The following is a 17,051-nucleotide window of genomic DNA, read 5'->3' as shown; positions in this document are numbered from 1 at the left end:
TTATCACACCCACAGGGGAAGAGGGCCGAATAGGCTGGGGAACTAATGCCCCTTCGACAAGTCAAGGTCCTAATTACCATAGGGACAGCGGAGTCGTTTTTTTAAACATTCATATTCGTAAATAGCATTATACAGGGCTCGTTACAGAGGGAATTTAGGCATGCAGGTGTGAATGCTGTTGAGTTGGAGGGAACAGGGGACCTGACAGGTTCCCTTTAATTTTAATATGTGGCATTTTATTACCATAGGGTTGATAAATATACAAAAACACAATTCTTTAAATTGTTTTTATTGACTGATTAAATATGTTGATTACATATGAGAATTTAATATCAGTATAGATATGATACCTAACATCTCGATGAACAACAATGGATGGACTGGCCATGAGTCTCCTGACCCGAACTTACAGTTTCATAGGTATATACGAGTCTTTAAGTTCAGTAAGGAGACCCATGGTCAATCCGGACATGGGGCCATATGCAGCTCGTATACCAGACTATTAAATACAGCCATCTGGACCCAGCCCTAAGGAACATTCTAAAATGTCAAAATATAAATGAGGAAAACTCAACTAAGGCATATATTATTTTGTCCTAAGTAACGTTCAAATATGACTCCAGCTAGACGATTCTTTATTCCATCTTCTGAAGTATCTACCACTTGCAGTACTTTGCATAGTTCAGCATCTTTCCCAGTTTAGTTCCTGCAAGATATTTTTCAAACATTTCATCCACTACTTTGCTCTGATCTTCAGTAAAGCAATTCTTCCAGTCACCAATCTCTCCTATTTATATAAAAATAAGTACAAAGTATTATCTTCAATAATATCAAAACTAAACAATTATTGATATTACAACATGATAGGAAGATTAAAAACATAAATATTCATAAAAAAAAATGGCAGCTTGTGTTCTACCAACCCGTTTTTCAAATATCTTCAGGTTGTTATTAAACACAAGCTAAAGAATGTATGTCTGGAACACCAATGGTGTGAACATGGTGCAAAACTCAAAAAACATAACTATACAATAGGATAAGACAAGTCACAATGTACATGGGAATGATGAAAAGAAAAACTGCTATGGAAATACTAGACTGAAAATTACAATAAACTATCTGAAAAAGTGAAAAAAACATGAAAAATGGAATATGCATAACTGCTATGAAAAATAGGAATATAAGAGATGTTTAGCCATTGTATTGGTCAATGCAAAAGAGCTCCAAACCAACGCCAAGGTAATATCTATTTACTTTTCACACCTGGAAGAAAAAGACATGAATCGCACATCCCAAAATCATACTTTGATCTAAAGCTGCTAGGCAAAAATTAAATACCTGAACATGAGGTTCTTGGTTTAACATTCTGATCAGACTGTATGAAGCCCACTGCCATGTCACGGCGAACTTCTGGGTGGGTCCCTACTCTATGGCGACAATGCGCCAGCAGGGCAGGTGACCTGGTGCCTCACAACACCCATGCTGCAAAGCAGAGTCCCCATGACTCAAGGCCACACCGCCCCACCGTCACAAAATCATTACAACAATCGCTGCCACACAGCACCAGCACTCTGTGAAAGGAGCTGTACACTCACCATCCACAAGCTCCCAGTGTGTGAACTGGGAGCAAAAATAGCAGAACCCTCTTTGCAGTCTCCTGCTAATTAAAAATGCCTGTGCCAAATGGGAGGAGTGCTGATTCAAGTAAAAAACAACAGAGGGGCATAGAATGCAAAATAGCACACCTGGAAGAAAAAGACACGAATCGCACACCCTTGAATAGACATCCCATTTGTTAGTATTCTGTGAATATTGCCCCTCCTTCTAGAAAGAGATCATTTGTACCACAGAGATGTGTGTAGCTTACAAATGCATCTCAATAAATTAGAATATCAATGAAAAGTTAATTTATTTCAGTAATTCAATACAAAAAGGGAAAATATATATTATATAGAGTAATTGCAAGCAGAGTGATCTAATTCAAGTGTTTATTTCTATTAATATTGTTGATTATAACTTACAGCTAATGAAAACCCAATAGTCATTATCTCAGAAAATTAGACTAATTACCACAAAACACCTGCAAAGTGGTCCCTTAGTCTGGTTCAGTAGGCTAAACAATCATGGGGAAGACTGCTCACTTAACAGATGTCCAGAAAGCAGTCATTGACACACTCCACAAGGAGGGTAAGCCACAAAAGGTCATTGCTAAAGAAGCTGTCTGTTCACAGAGTGCTGTATCCAAGCATATTAATAGAAAGTTGAGTGAAAGGAAAAAGTGTGGTAGAAAAAGGTGCACAAGCAACCAGGAAAAACAGTCTTGAAAAGATTGTTAAGAAAAGGCCATTCAAAAATTTGGGGGAGATTCACAAGGAGTCGACTTCTGCTGTAGTCAGTGCTTCAAGAGCCACCACATACAGATGTACCCAGGACATGTGCTACAACTGTCACATTCCTTGTGTCAAGCCACTCGTGACCAATATACAATCCGCTAGTCAGAAACCTGGGAGGAGGAGGGGCTAGTCAGTGGAGTCTATGGGAGACAGACCTCTTGTCAGACAGTAAGTCAGAAGACGTGCAGTCAGTAAGACATCCGGTCAGTCAGAAGTCAATACACAGACAGAGAGTGTAAAGTGGCTTATTGGGCTAAAGGAGTACGGGTGCCAGGGAGAGTACAGTGTGAGTACTCACTGGACCGAGCATCGGCAGGGTGCAGAGCCCTAGTTCAGGAAGATGCTTCAAGCTCACCTGATACATCTGCCCGGTGACACCAACGTTAGTGTCCGAAGGCACAGCAGCAAATAGAGAACCCGGGAACAGATGTCCGACCCAGGAGAGGTTCAAGCTGCCTGCCATACAGGCCAGGACTGTGACAACAGGAGGGGACCCCAAAATGCTCCAGGCCACGGTGACCCACCAACTACAGACGGGTGCATGGAAGTAAAGCTCACCAGGTCACCACATCGGCACTGGAATCAAGGGAATACCGAATTACCTGAGGCCCAGATTAGTAGAGACCAGCACCAGCCGGGTTGCAGCTACTCCAAACCAATGAGTAAAGCCCCGGTTAAACCGCAGCCCCTGTGTTGTCTAAATTCTTCCTGTACCTCTGCATCACTATACTACAACCACCATCATCCTACCCTGGGGCCTAGCTCTACTTGCAGAGAGCCATAACACCCAAGCTGCTTAATACCACCAGCCCCAGTAGTGAGACACTTTGCAGCGGCAGCTTTCTCCACATAGCCGCACACCGCAAGTGGTGTCACGAAAACACTATATTTTTATTTTCCCTTTTATTTTTCCCCTTTTTAAGCAACCTGCAGGATCATGGAACCGGGCATCAGGCACCTGTGATACGTCCCTGTTACTCAAGGCCTAGGACCGAGTACCCCAAGGCCCTAGGGTGCGTCATAGGTCCACTCTGTTTTATCAAGACCAAAGTCAGTGAAGATGTCTACCAGAACATTTTAGAGCACTTCATGCTTCCCTCTGCCAACATGCTTTTTGTAAATGGAAATTTCATTTTCCAGCAGGACTTGGCACCAGTCCACACTGCCAAAATTACCAATACCTGGTTTAATAACCACAGTATCACTGTGCTTGATTGGCCAGCAAACTCACCTGACCTAAACCCCATACAGAATCTATGGGGTATTGTCAAGAGGAAGATGAGAGACACCAGACCAAACAATGCAGATGAGCTGAAGGCTGCTATCAAAGCAATCTGGGTGTCACGCTGTACTCTAAGATGTACAATAGCAGTACACACAGTAATGTGGGACAGAGAGAATTTCTGGAACTACCTGAGAAAGTAGTTAGCTGGTAAACCACTAGGGGGCATTAGAATGGAGAAAACGTAACAGCAGAGAATTCCCTAGCAGAGGTAATACTAGTCAAGCCCACCAGATGGCAGTAGAATTGTTAGAAAGCCGTATCACAACATGAGGCCTTGTCAATACACAGGGGCAAAGTCTAAACGTAGTCAGAGGGAAGCAAGCAGTAAGTAGCCGGGAAATCAGAACTCAGAAGCGAGGGAGAATGGGAAGATAAGAACAGAATCAAGGTAAACAGATAAGGAACGAACAGGGAGGCAGACGAGCAGGGAGCTGAAGGGAGACAGCGGGAGAGACACTGACAAGACGGAAACAGAGAACAGAGGAGGTTAACAACAGGTCAAGTGAACACGGAGGTCAGGAGGGGGCAGGGCAGACAACAGGTCACTCACGAGCAGAACACAGCAGAGCCAGAAATATCACTGGCCTAGTCCCAGAGAGACAGTGCCCTAATAAAGTAGCCTGACCTCCAGAACGAGGCAGGAAGGATTAACCCCTAACGTGACCTGTATTAGAAGTGAAACTAAAAAAAAGGCTCAGCTGCAGCTGAGCCAGGAGTAAATCAAGACACTGGGCTTCTATAAAACCTCAGCAGTGCCACATGCTGATCGCCTCCATGCAATGCTGTATTGATGCAGTACTTCATACAAAAGGAGCCCCGACCAAGTATTGAGTGCATTTACTGTACAGACTTTTCAGTAGGCGCCAACATTTCTGTTTTTAAAATCATTTTTTCAGTTCGTCTTATTTCATATTCTAATTTTCTGAGATAATCACTTTTGGGTTTTCATTGTCTGTAAGCCGTGATCATCAACATTAACAGAAATAAACACTTCAAATAGATCCCTCTGTGTGTAATGACTCTATATAATATATGCGCTTCCCTTTTTGTATTGAATTACTGAAATAAATTAACTTTTCGATGATATTCTAATTTATTGAGATGCACTTGTATGTATCTTAGGTAACTCCATTATGCTGTAGGCTCAGCCTAGAATAAAATGTTGGCAATTTTACCTAGAAACCCTATTTTATTATTATTAATATTTATTTATAGCGCCCCATTGATTCCATGGTGCTGTACATGAGAAGGGTATACATATGTTACAATAGACAGACTGGTACAGAGGGGAGAAGACCCTGCCCTTGCGGGTTACATTATATGCAATTCTAAAAATATATGGGGTTATAGCGTTCGTGACGACACCCGTGGTATGTGGTAATTAGGAGTACCACCGCTGCAGTTGGGAGTACCCGGGGATGATGGAATGGGGCAGCCAGGTGTTGTGACCCTCCACGGGTAGGGGGAGAATACCCTGGGGCTTGGTGATGGTAGGGGAGTGTCGTTGGATGCAAGGGGGTCACTGTTGTACTTACTCAGTCCATTAAGCTGACACCGACAACTAGTCAAACAAGTCTCTGGACACCGCTGCTGCTGAGGGAGCTTAGTTCGGGTCCCATCCCCATTGGTGCTGCCTGGTGATCTGTGACCTGCCTCCTTGCACTAAGTTTACTTCTTTGGTGGTCCCGGTATTGTGAAACTTGCTGGGTTCCGCTTCACACTATGGCTAAGTGTGGGAGCTTGCTCTCAGGGCTCACACTTGGGATTTTCTGGACCATTTTGAATTGGAAAGTCCTATCCCCCTCGTTGCGCTAATGCCCCGATTTTGGAGCGGGTGGGAACGGCTCTTGAAGACTCTGTTCTCCTCGGGTAAATTATCGGGTTGCCTGAAGCTACTCCCTGACCTATGGTCTACGTAACGCGTCATGCCTTGGTCCCAGCCCGGTGATGGTGCAAGGCCACCGGCTGTCCTCCTTGACAGATCCATGCCCATTGCCACGATCCCCTGTGACCAGGGTCCAGCTCCTCTAGGCCAAGACCACCGTCTGCCACCTAGATTGCTTCCCAGGAGCCCGGCTCCTGACCTCCTCTCACTTTCACTTCTCAGACCCCTCTCTACTTCTCTGACATTCCTGACCTCCCCTCTCCAACCGCCCCAGGTGGGCGATCCTATTGCACTCAAGCCATCCACTGGTGTGTTTGGTGGGTGTGGTGCAGAGTGTATCTATGGTTTGATTAGCTGATGTAGGCAACACCATGTAGTTAGGGACCCTAAACAAAGAAGGAGGTGGATACTGCACGGGAGGGCAGATTGTGCAATACCCTGTGATGACCCGATAGTCCAGGGGCGTGACATATACGATAAAAGCGGATGGCCAAGTTAACAATACCTACATTTGTGTCATACATATGTACAGTATGTCACGGATATTTGGGTAAATATCATTAAATTGGAGAATTGTTCCATTGTTTACCCACGGGCGATTTTTCTGTTTTTCATTTACGTTTTTCCTCCACTTCTTCTGAAAGCCATAACTTTATATATATTTTTCCATCAATATAGCCATATGAGGGCTTAGTTTGTGTAGCATGACTTGTACTTTTGAATGACACCATTGAATTTACCATATAGTGTAATGTAAAATGGGAAAAAAATTCCAAATGTGGAGAAATTGTGTAAAAAGTGAAACTCCACAATGGTTTGCGTGGTTATTCACTATGTTCATTATATGGTAAAACTAACTTGCCATTATGATGCCTTACGTCAGTACAAGTTCATAGATACCAATCATGTATACTTTTACTTTTATCTAAGGGGTTAAGACAATTTTGTTGCGCTTTTGTTGCAATTTTCCGAGACCCATAGCGTTCTCATTTTTTGGGATCTTGGGCTCAGTGATGGATTAATTTTTGCGTCTTGAGGTGACGTTTTAATTTTACCATTTCTTTTGTAGATGTGATGTTTTGATCGCCTGTTATTACATTTTAAAGAAATGTTGTTGCTCCCAAAAAAATGTAATTTTAGTGTTTAGAATTTTTTTCTCACCACGCCATGTATCGATCAGATTAATTTATTTTATATTTTGATAGATTGGGTATTTATGAACGCGGTGATACCAAATATGTGTATTTTTTTTCTTTTATTTTTAATGGGGCAAAGGGGAGTACTTTGAACTTTCAGGTTTTTTTTATTTTTTCGTATTTAAAACTTTTTTTTCACTTTTTTTTATTGATCTTACTAGTCCCCTAGGGGACTTTATGCCTGCATTATCCGATTGCCTGTGCATTGTAAAGGGATTAACGGGAATTTGTCAGCAGGCTTTTTTCAAACCCATCTGACAGCAGCATAATGTATTCGCAGAGACCCTGATTAGAATGATGCATCACTTACTGGGCTTCTAGTTACACAGGATATAATAATATAAAAGGAACAAGAATGAACAGTAGAAACATATACAAACTAGAATAATAATTTTTTATTTATATAGCATCAACATATTCTGCAGCGCTTTAAAATTCAAAGGGGACATATACACTGTGTGCAGAATTATTAGGCAAATGAGTATTTTGATCACATGATACTTTTTATACATGTTGTCCAACTCCAAGCTGTATAGGCTTGAGAGCCAACTACCAATTAAGTAAATCATGTGATGTGCATCTCTGCAATGAGGAGGAGTGTGGTGTAATGACATCAACACCCTATATAAGGTGTGCTTAATTATTAGGCAACTTCCTTTCCTTTGGCAAAATGGGTCAGAAGAGAGATTTGACGGGCTCTGAAAAGTCAAAAATTGTGAGATGTCTTGCAGAGGGATGTAGCAGTCTTGAAATTGCCAAACTTTTGAAGCATGATCACTGAACAATCAAGCATTTCATGGCCAACAGGGTCGCAAGAAGCAAGCTGGGCAAAAAAAAAATAAATCGCAAAATAACTGTCCATGAATTGAGGAAAATCAAGCGTGAAGCTGCCAAGATGCCATTTGCCACCAGTTTGGCCATATTTCAGAGCTGCAACGTTACTGGAGTATCAAAAAGCACAAGGTGTGCCATACTCAGGGACATGGCCAAGGTAAGGAAGGCTGAAAAACGACCACCTCTGAACAAGAAACATAAGATAAAACATCAAGACTGGGCCAAGAAATATCTTAAGGTTGAGTTTTCAAAGGTTTTATGGACTGATGAAAAGAGAGTGACTCTTGATGGGCCAGATGGATGGGCCAGACGCTCCACTCCGACTCAGACGCCAGCAAGGTGGAGGTGGGGTACTGGTATGGGCTGGTATCATCAAAGATGAACTTGTGGGACCTTTTCGGATTGAGGATGGAGTGAAGCTCAACTCCCAGACCTACTGCCAGTTTCTGGAAGACAACTTCTTCAAGCAGAGGTACAGGAAGAAGTCGGTATCGTTCAAGAAAAACATGATTTTCATGCAGGACAATGCTCCATCACATGCATCCGACTACTCCACAGCGTGGCTGGCCAGTAAAGGTCTAAAAGATGAAAAAATAATGACATGGTCCCTTTGTTCACCTGATCTGAACCCCATAGAGAACCTGTGGTCCCTCATAAAATGTGAACATGTGAGATCTACAGGGAGGGAAAACAGTACACCTCTCGGAACAGGGTCTGGGAGGCTGTGGTGGCTGCAGCATGCAATGTTGATCGTAAACAGATCAAGCAACTGACAGAATCTATGGATGTTAGGCTGCTGAGTGTCATCATAAAGAAAGGTGAACTATATTGGTCACTAATTTTTTGGGGGTTTTGTTTTTGTATGTCAGATATGTTTATTTCTAAATTTTGTGCAGTTATATTAGTTTACCTGGTGAAAATAAACAAGTGAGATGTGAATATATTTGGTTTTTATTAAGTTGCCTAATAATTTTGCACAGTAATAGTTACCTGCACAAACAGATATCCTCCTAAGATAGCCAAATCTAAAAAAAACACAACACTCCAATTTCCAAAAATATTAAGCTTTGATATTTATGAGTCTTTTGGGTTGATTGAGAACATAGTTGTTGATCAATAACAAAAAAATCCTCTAAAATACAACTTACCTAATAATTCGGCACATGGTGTACAGATAATATGAGACATTACAGAAAAACAATATTCAGATACCAAGAGGAGTGAGGGCCTAGTTCACTTTGTACAAAAAAGTTCAAATTTTCACCCTGAATATTAAAGGTAATCTGTCAGTGAGTGAAAGCAGCATGATGTAGCCAAAGAGATACTGAGTCTACCGGTGTATCACTTAGATTACTGGCTGCAGCTGTTCTGACGCAATCTGAACTTTTAGGTTTAGTCATGTAGCTCAACCCAAGGAGCTGTCCCCGCCCACATCAGGCTCTCTATAGAGATTGTACATTGACAGTGAGATGTCAATCACAGCTGGGGGCGTGTCAGACTTCTCTGCATGTAAGTTTCTAGTCCTATAATGATAGGAATGCTGCTGCTTAAACAAACATAGCAAATAAACAAAAGATCAGAATGTAACTAGACAGGCATGCTTGAACTTTCTGTGTAACCCTTGCAGCGTGGTGGCTTCAGCTTAAATAGCAAAAACCTGCTGACAGATTCTCTTTAAAGGGTCATATTTGATTAAAGGTGATAATGAAAGGGTTTGATGGCAACTTAAAAATGTAGAATAGGCATTTTAGTTCTCTTAAGAACCAAACCTTCATAATGTTGTTCCTCCTATCTGAAATGGTGGCATTAGATTTCTCAGAGTAGAGTCATATACATACGTCATATAAAGAGAATAGGTCCTATATTTAGTGGCAATGTGTATTCTTTTAGCCAGTAATATATATTGAAAAAATGGATAAGTAACTATAAGAGACAGAACCTCTGCCGTTTTGCGATGGTGACCTACCTTTTCTGAAGAACGAGTCTCCCAGTTTTCCGTGAGTATTTTCAGATTGCTCTTTCATAGAGTTGAAAGAAGTGCATCTTGCTACCAAATCAATTTGTTCCTCATTCAATGGAAGCTGGCAGAATTCAGATATTTTTTTCAGTGCTGTGGGAAAGTCCTTAGTTTAAGGGAAAATAAATAAAAATAATTTGTATTGCTTGAAGGGAACCTGACCAACATGAGTGAAATGATGCAGTCACTGTCTGATACATGTTGCCCATGCCCATGGTTTAATCAATATACAGTTGAAACCTGAAGTTGAAATACAATCACTATAAAGACACATATGCTTGGTTTTCTCACTACAGTATATGAGATGAAATCAGAATAAACCTTTCCAATTTTAGGTCAATTAGGAAACAGAATCAGGGCTGCCACTAGGAATTTCAGGGCCCCATACTGGCAAAAGTTCGGGGCCCCCTTGAGGCTCCACCCCAGCTCCTCCTCCACCCCAGCTCCGCCTCCACCCCGCAAATCTTCCACAGTCCCACCGCCACTCTTGGAAAAACTTCACTTCTGCACTACAGCCTCACCAATCATACATTAACCCTTCACATTGAACACCGCATCACACACGCAGCCATCTCATTTTGTTTTGGCCAAAATATTTTTTAAGCCTGCCACCACAACAAGGTAGACTCTTTTGGCAGGGTCCTACTCTAACTTTTTTTTTTTTTTAATCTAACTTCTTTGGTATATATTTATTTTTGGTATATCTATTTTCTTTTCTTTAAGTGAATGTGTCACATACAGTTTTTAAACTAATTGAAACCAAATTGTGCAAATAATGCTGACTTGTGGATTTAGACCTAAGGCTATGTCCGCACTTTCCGTTTCCACCTGCTTTTCAGCTGCTTTTTAGGTCCGTTTTGAACTGCAGCGTTTTCATGCCAAAATGCATGCGTTTTGATTTTCCAGCAAAGTCTATGGGAAATGTAGATTTCTAGTCCGCACTTTGTGTTTTCAAATGCAGCGTTTAATTTGCATAATTTTGGGCAAAAACTCTGCGTTCAAAGAAGCAGCATGTCAATTGTTTTTGCCATTTGGGCTGCGTTTTGCTAACATTGAAGTCAATGAGAAGTTGTAAAAAGCAAGCAACATCAAACTTCCAGAGTTTTACCTGCTTTTTAGCTGCAGATAGAATGCGTTTTGGACAACATAAACACATGCTTTTCTGACATCAAAATAATGAAATGATATGTCCCTTTACACACACACATAGTCCGACAATTAAATTAATGAAAAATATTATTTTTTGCTATTTTTGCGAAAAATAGTATAAAACTGCTATAATTATATGAAATATAACAATTTTCGTTATGATTTCAAAAATTAAATGTGTTCCTTTTTTTCCCTTTTTTTCATTGTGTTTGACTGTATAAACTTTATTTAGTAGTGTCTGTGTAATCAAAACGCATCTGTCTAAACGCAATGGAAAAGCATGTAAAAAGCGCTAAAACGCCGCTAAAATGCAGTAAAAACGCATGCGTATTTATCGCGATTTAGTGGTCAAAAGCAACTTTGGCAAAAGCAATTTCTGCCAAAGGATGCGGATAGAACTGCAACTAGGACGATGCAAAGTGCAGACATAGCCTAACAATCCCTTCAAAGGGAATCTGTCACCAGTTTTTAACACCTAATCTGAGCGTAGCATAACATAGGGGAAGAGATCCTGATCACAGGAATTGTCACTTATTGAGCTGCTTAGTGTAGTTTTGATAACATCACTGGTTAATCAGCAGGAGATTATCATTACAGGGCTACTTGTCATGCTGCAGATAGTCCAGCATATTCATGAGCTCTGTATAATTGCTAGATCTGCAGCAGAGAAAACAATGATTTTATCACAATGAAAGCAAACAGCCCAGTAAGTGACACATTGCTGGAATCACGGTATCTGTCTCTACATTATGCTGCTCTCAGATGGGGGAGCAAAAACGAGAGAGTGAGAGAGAGAGAGAAACTTTCGACTTTGCAGAAAATAATAAAAATGCCTTAAAGCATTTTCTCTCTCATTATTCTGTCATTTGGCAAATAATTTTGGTTCCTAATTGACCTAAAACTGGAAAGGTTTATTCTGATTTCATTTATTCAAGATAGTGAGAAAAACATGCAGAAGTGTCTTTTTTGATCGTGTATGTAAACTTCTGGTTTCAACTGTATACTGGATTTACAGCCACACTTATTTCCACTATTCCAATGTTTACAGCAGTCTTAGGGTATGTGCGCACGTTGCTTTTTACCTGCTTTTTACCTGCTTTTTTGCTGCTTTTTCTTCTGCGCTGTTTAATGCCAAAATGGATGTGTTCTTCTATTCAAGCAAAGTCTATGGGAATTTGGGTTGCTTGTTCACACTATGTTGTTCAAAATGCTGCCTTTTTGTGGCAGAACTTTGGTCAAAAACTCAGCTTTTCAAAGAAGCAACATGTCAATTGTTTTTGCCATTTGGGTTTTGCACTGCAAAGCTGAGTTTTTGACCAAAGTTCTGCCACAAAAAGGCAGCATTTTGAACAACATAGTGTGAACAAGAAACCCAAATTCCCATAGACTTTGCTTGAATAGAAGAACACATCCATTTTGGCATTAAACAGCGCAGAAGAAAAAGCAGCAAAAAAGCCGGTAAAAAGCAGGTAAAAAGCAACGTGCGCACATACCCTTACACACATTGACTCTGATTCATCAAACCAATTTTGCCACAATTGTAGTATAAATTGCTTTGACGAGGCATAAAGTTGTGGTGCAACATTTTTCAACTTTTGGTCATTTCATGCCAGTTTCTCCTAACTACACCAAAACATGTGGAGCTGGGTGTAATCGGGTATAGTGGGGGCATGATGCCAAGCCTTGTCTAATTCATGACGAGTTTGTGGTGTTCCTTACGCCAGAAATCGCACTCCATTAAGGGATTAGTGTAAGATTTTTGATGTGGGGCCCAGAGGCAGACACCACTCAGATGCTCCTGATTCATGAAGAGATGAGCACATCCTTCATGAATCTGTAGTCTGACTCCACCACACCCCTTATCAAGACTGTCAGGAAAACCACTGCTATTGATGATTTGTGGCCATTATTTATTGTTATTTTTTACTAAAGGCTACTTTACACACTGCGATATCGGTCCCGATATCGCTAGTGTGGGTACCCGCCCCCATCTGTTGCGCTACACGGGCAAATCGCTGCCCGTGCCGCACAACATCGCCCAGACCCGTTACACATACTTACCTGCCCGGCGACGTCGCTGTGACCGGCGAACCGCCTCTTTCTAAGGGGGCGGTCTGTTCGGCGTCACAGCGATGTCACTGAGCGGCCGCCCAGTAGCAGCGGAGGGGCGGAGATGAGCGGGATGTAACATCCCGCCCACCTCCTTCCTTCCTCATAGCGGCCGGGAGGCAGGTAAGGAGAGGTTCCTCGTTCCTGCGGCGTCACACATAGTGATGTGTGCTGCCGCAGGAGCGACGAACTACATCGTTACTGCTGCAGTAACAATAATCGAGAATGGACCCCTATGTCACCGATGAGCGATTTTGCACGTTTTTGCAACGATGCAAAATCGCTCATCGGTGTCACATGCAGCAACATCGCTAATGCGGCCGGATGTGCGTCACAAATTCCGTGACCCCAACGACTCCGCATTAGCGATATTGCAGCGTGTAAAGCCCCCTTTACTGAAAATTAATAAAAAGGGTATTTTAAAAAAGTATTTTATAAACTAAAAAAAACTTTTAATAAAAACATATTAAGGACTTATGTTGTTTCAGTCATTATTAAATAAGAGAATACATTTTAAAACAACAATGGTGAAATCAAACGCTAGTGGATCCTACTCATTGTTCTAAATATCTAAGTAGAGTGCAACTGTCTCCTTTTTTTGTTACTATGTTTCAGGTTCAGTTTGCACCTGTACACATTAAATAAATAGGATGTGTCATCAGTCTTTTTTCTTAGATGATAGGATCATGCCTTTTGATTGAGCACTCCTGCTCTTCAGCCTTAAGGCTACTTTACACGCTGCGATATCGGTCCCGATATCGCTAGCATGGGTACCCGCCCCCATCTGTTGTGCGACACGGGCAAATCGCTGCCCGTGCCGCACAACATCGCGCAGACCCGTCACACATACTTACCTGCCCGGCGACATCGCTGTGAGCGCCAAACCGCCTCCTTTCTAAGGGGGCGGTCCGTGCGGCGTCACAGCGACGTCACTAAGCGGCCGCCCAATAGAAGCGGAGGGGCGGAGATGAGTGGCCGGAACATCCCGCCCACCTCCTTCCTTCCTCATAGCGGCCGGGAGGCAGGTAAGGAGAGGTTCCTCGTTCCCGCGGCGTCACACATAGCGATGTGTGCTGCCGCAGGAGCGACGAACTACATCGTTACTGCTGCAGTAACGATAATCGAGAATGGACCCCTATGTCACCGATGAGCGATTTTGCACGTTTTTGCAACGATGCAAAATCGCTCATCGGTGTCACACGCAGCAACATCGCTAATGCGGCCGGATGTGCGTCACAAATTCCGTGACCCCAACAACTCCTCATTAGCGATGTCGCAGCGTGTAAAGCCCCCTTTAGGCGATTTTAATTCTTCATTTGCAAATTACTCTTCATCCATAAATTGGAGATTTATTTAAACCCAAAGTGAGGCATTAGAGAAGGCAGGGACCCAACAATAAGAGGTCGCATTGGCGTTGGCTGTTGGGCTCACATAAAACTGGCGATTTTTGTATGCTATCTCATTTTTTATATGTTTTTCACAACAGTATTACATATCTGTACTCATTATTACACATATCTTAGCATTAGGCTGTGTGCGCACATTGCGTACTGCCGTGACAAATATTCTGCAGCGATTTGGCTGCGCGCCTGTGCACTTCAAATCGCTGCAGAAACACTGTATAATGGATGCAGTGTGTCTGCAGAATAGATGCCGATCTCATGCGCTCTGGATGCTGTTTCTCCCATAGACAGAGTGGGAGCAGCATCCAAAGCGCACAAAATAAGTGACATGTTGCTTTTTTGAGCGCAGCGATTTGGATCAAAATTTCAGCATGCAAATCGCTGTGCTCTCAAATGCAACATGCGGATGGATTATGCACAATCTTCATAGATTGTGCTGGGGATGCAGAATGCATGTGTTTACGCTGCAGTGCAATACGCAGCGTAAATGCATGAAATTACGCAACATGCGCATGTGGCGCCCTGGACAAGCCAGGTCGTCACAGGTACTACACCAACACACCCTACACCCCGGCTAGGCACACCGAAGCCAAACACAAACCATTGTTGCCTTCCTCCAGGGGCTGATGTCCACACCAGGGGGTGGGCCAGGCGGTTGGTCCCGCCCGCCGAGGAGTTCACAGTCCTGGAGGCGGGAAAAGGTAGTCAGATCAGTTTTGGAGAGAAGTGGTAGAGGAGCACAATGACCGTGTCTGGGTGTGTGGCCCGGGCACTCAGCAAGGTTGGCAGACGGTGGTGACCGTCTGCAGGAGAGGCTAATTGGAGCAAACCGTATGGACCGTGGACGGGCGGTGGCCCGGCGGTACCGGATCGGGGAGTAAAGAGAAGCCATCACCATCCGGCAGGGCCTACGGACCCCGACCAGGCTAGGAGTCACCGTAAAACCGTTCAAATCCGTTAGCGAAGGGAACCTCCGGAGTTTCCCAGCAGCCAAGACCCGATTGAAGGCAACAGCTCACACCGTAGAGGGAAACATAGTCACCGCCAAGACTACAATTCCCAGGGCCAGAGCCCTGGGAAAAGGGGCAAAAGGAGCTCCCTCAGCATACATCCAAGGGGGGGGAGCGGGTTACCGGTGGGAAGCCATTGGAACCATAACACAACACAGGTGCAGGGAAAGGCAGTCACCATCAACCTGCCGGGAGGAGAACAACCGCAGCCGCCTGTGGGACCCGTCCATCCAGCCGTTTGTTTGACCAGAGACTCTGTGTGGATTACTGGCTGAGTGAGTACCACCATGCCATGCGGCACAGCGCTGCCCCCGCGACCCTGCACCCCGCCAGGTCCCGTAACCCGCCTGCATCCCCAAACCCTCACCGGGCCCCGGGACAACCAACCCCCTACCCACGGAGGGGAGAACCAACATCCAAGCTGCTCCCTGTCATCGCTCCCGGGATCCCCGTCCAGAGCAGCGGTGGTGCCCCAACTTCACCACAACCGTGGGTGGCGTCACGGACAATAAATCCCCAAAATCATTCCCCTTTTCACTCACGGGCGAGGAACGCCGATCGAGACTCCGGGATCCGGCCCACCGCTCGAGCCACCACCGAGCAGCAGCAACAGCCGCACCCGAGCAGTGGGTGAGCGCAGCGTCCCCTTCTCCGCCCGCGACAACTTGGCGTCACGAACAGGATCTTACCGCTCTGCCGTCTGGTAGAGGTGCGCCTTGTGACCGCCGGAGGTGTCCGGCTGAAAATTTGGAGAAGCCGCTATTTTGGGCGCGAAAAATCCTCGCTCGAGCGTCTCCTCGAGCAGTGGAGGCGCGAAAGCCAAAACCCGCCCCTGTAGAGGAGGAGCCGGAAAAAGGCTAAAGGGGATGGAAACAAGATGTCTGCGCCCGACGGAGCCGCTGGAGGAGCGGTGGTCGCAGCCGCATGTAACTAGCGCTGCAGCGTGCAGGGACGCCAGGACTCTGCTAAAACATGTTCCTGGATCCAGAAGCAAGATGTGCCAGGAGCTCCCGGCCCAAGTCCACTTCATGCTGGCGAAGTGGACGTCGGAGATGAAGGGCCTGGCCGCAACCATTTGGGCATCCGAAGAGGAGGTGGTCTCAGAGGAGCGGGTAAGCGACCCACGCCCCTATGTCCCCGAGGGATCGGTCGATATGGCTGAGGGGCCCGGCCTGCTGCCGTCCACCACGCTACCTCTCTCACTGCCCATGCCCGCGGCCAATGCCCCGACCGACCCGTTACCCCTGCCACCGGTAGCGGAGCCCGCAGTGTCTGTGGGAGAGTGCCCAGACCTGCGGCTCCTGGGCCCTACCTTTACCACCGCCCTGGCACCCGTCCCGGCTTCCATCCCAGCCACGATGGAGAGGACGACGGCCCTGGCAGCCCGCCCGGCCGCAACGGAGGCGACCCTCGCCCAGAAGCCAGCACCGCGAGTCCCGCTGACCACTCCCAGACACCCGGCCTCGGCTGAGGCACGGCGGGGATGCAGCTGCCAGGAGGCAGAGCACGCCATGTTACAGCGGGGTCCCTCATTACCAAAGGTACCAGTCGTAGCCGGCATGGGGGGACTCCGGCTGGGCCCATCCCCCACCCCGCCTGAACCGGAGCAAGCAGAAAGTGCTCCGCACCGGGAGCGGCAGCAAAGGCAGCTACGCCGCGGGATTGCTGATTAAGAAAGAAAAGTTAGAGCATGGTAGCGGTTCCCGGTTGCCTTGCTGTCAGTCCCCATTGGGACTCTGCTGACGTTCCAGACGGCCCTCAAGGCTAAGG

The 17,051-nt window shown here is 44.9% G+C and overlaps 1 protein-coding gene across 1 annotated transcript in view; it reads right to left on the bottom strand.

Annotated features, from left to right (window-relative positions):
* Positions 1-656: 656 nt before the first annotated feature.
* Positions 657-17,051, bottom strand: part of LOC142295086 (sulfotransferase 6B1-like) — a 116,324-nt gene continuing 99,929 nt past the window's right edge. Inside the window, exons 6-7 of the mRNA XM_075338155.1 lie at positions 9,560-9,716; positions 657-787 (exon numbers count right to left, since the gene is read on the bottom strand). Coding sequence (XP_075194270.1) covers positions 657-787; positions 9,560-9,716 — 288 coding nt within the window. The remainder of the gene's footprint in view (positions 788-9,559; positions 9,717-17,051) is intronic.

The sequence above is a fragment of the Anomaloglossus baeobatrachus genome, chromosome 3 (genome assembly GCF_048569485.1).
Source record: "Anomaloglossus baeobatrachus isolate aAnoBae1 chromosome 3, aAnoBae1.hap1, whole genome shotgun sequence".
In the NCBI taxonomy this organism is placed as follows: domain Eukaryota; kingdom Metazoa; phylum Chordata; class Amphibia; order Anura; family Aromobatidae; genus Anomaloglossus; species Anomaloglossus baeobatrachus.
This window is presented reverse-complemented; position numbering and strand designations above follow the sequence as displayed.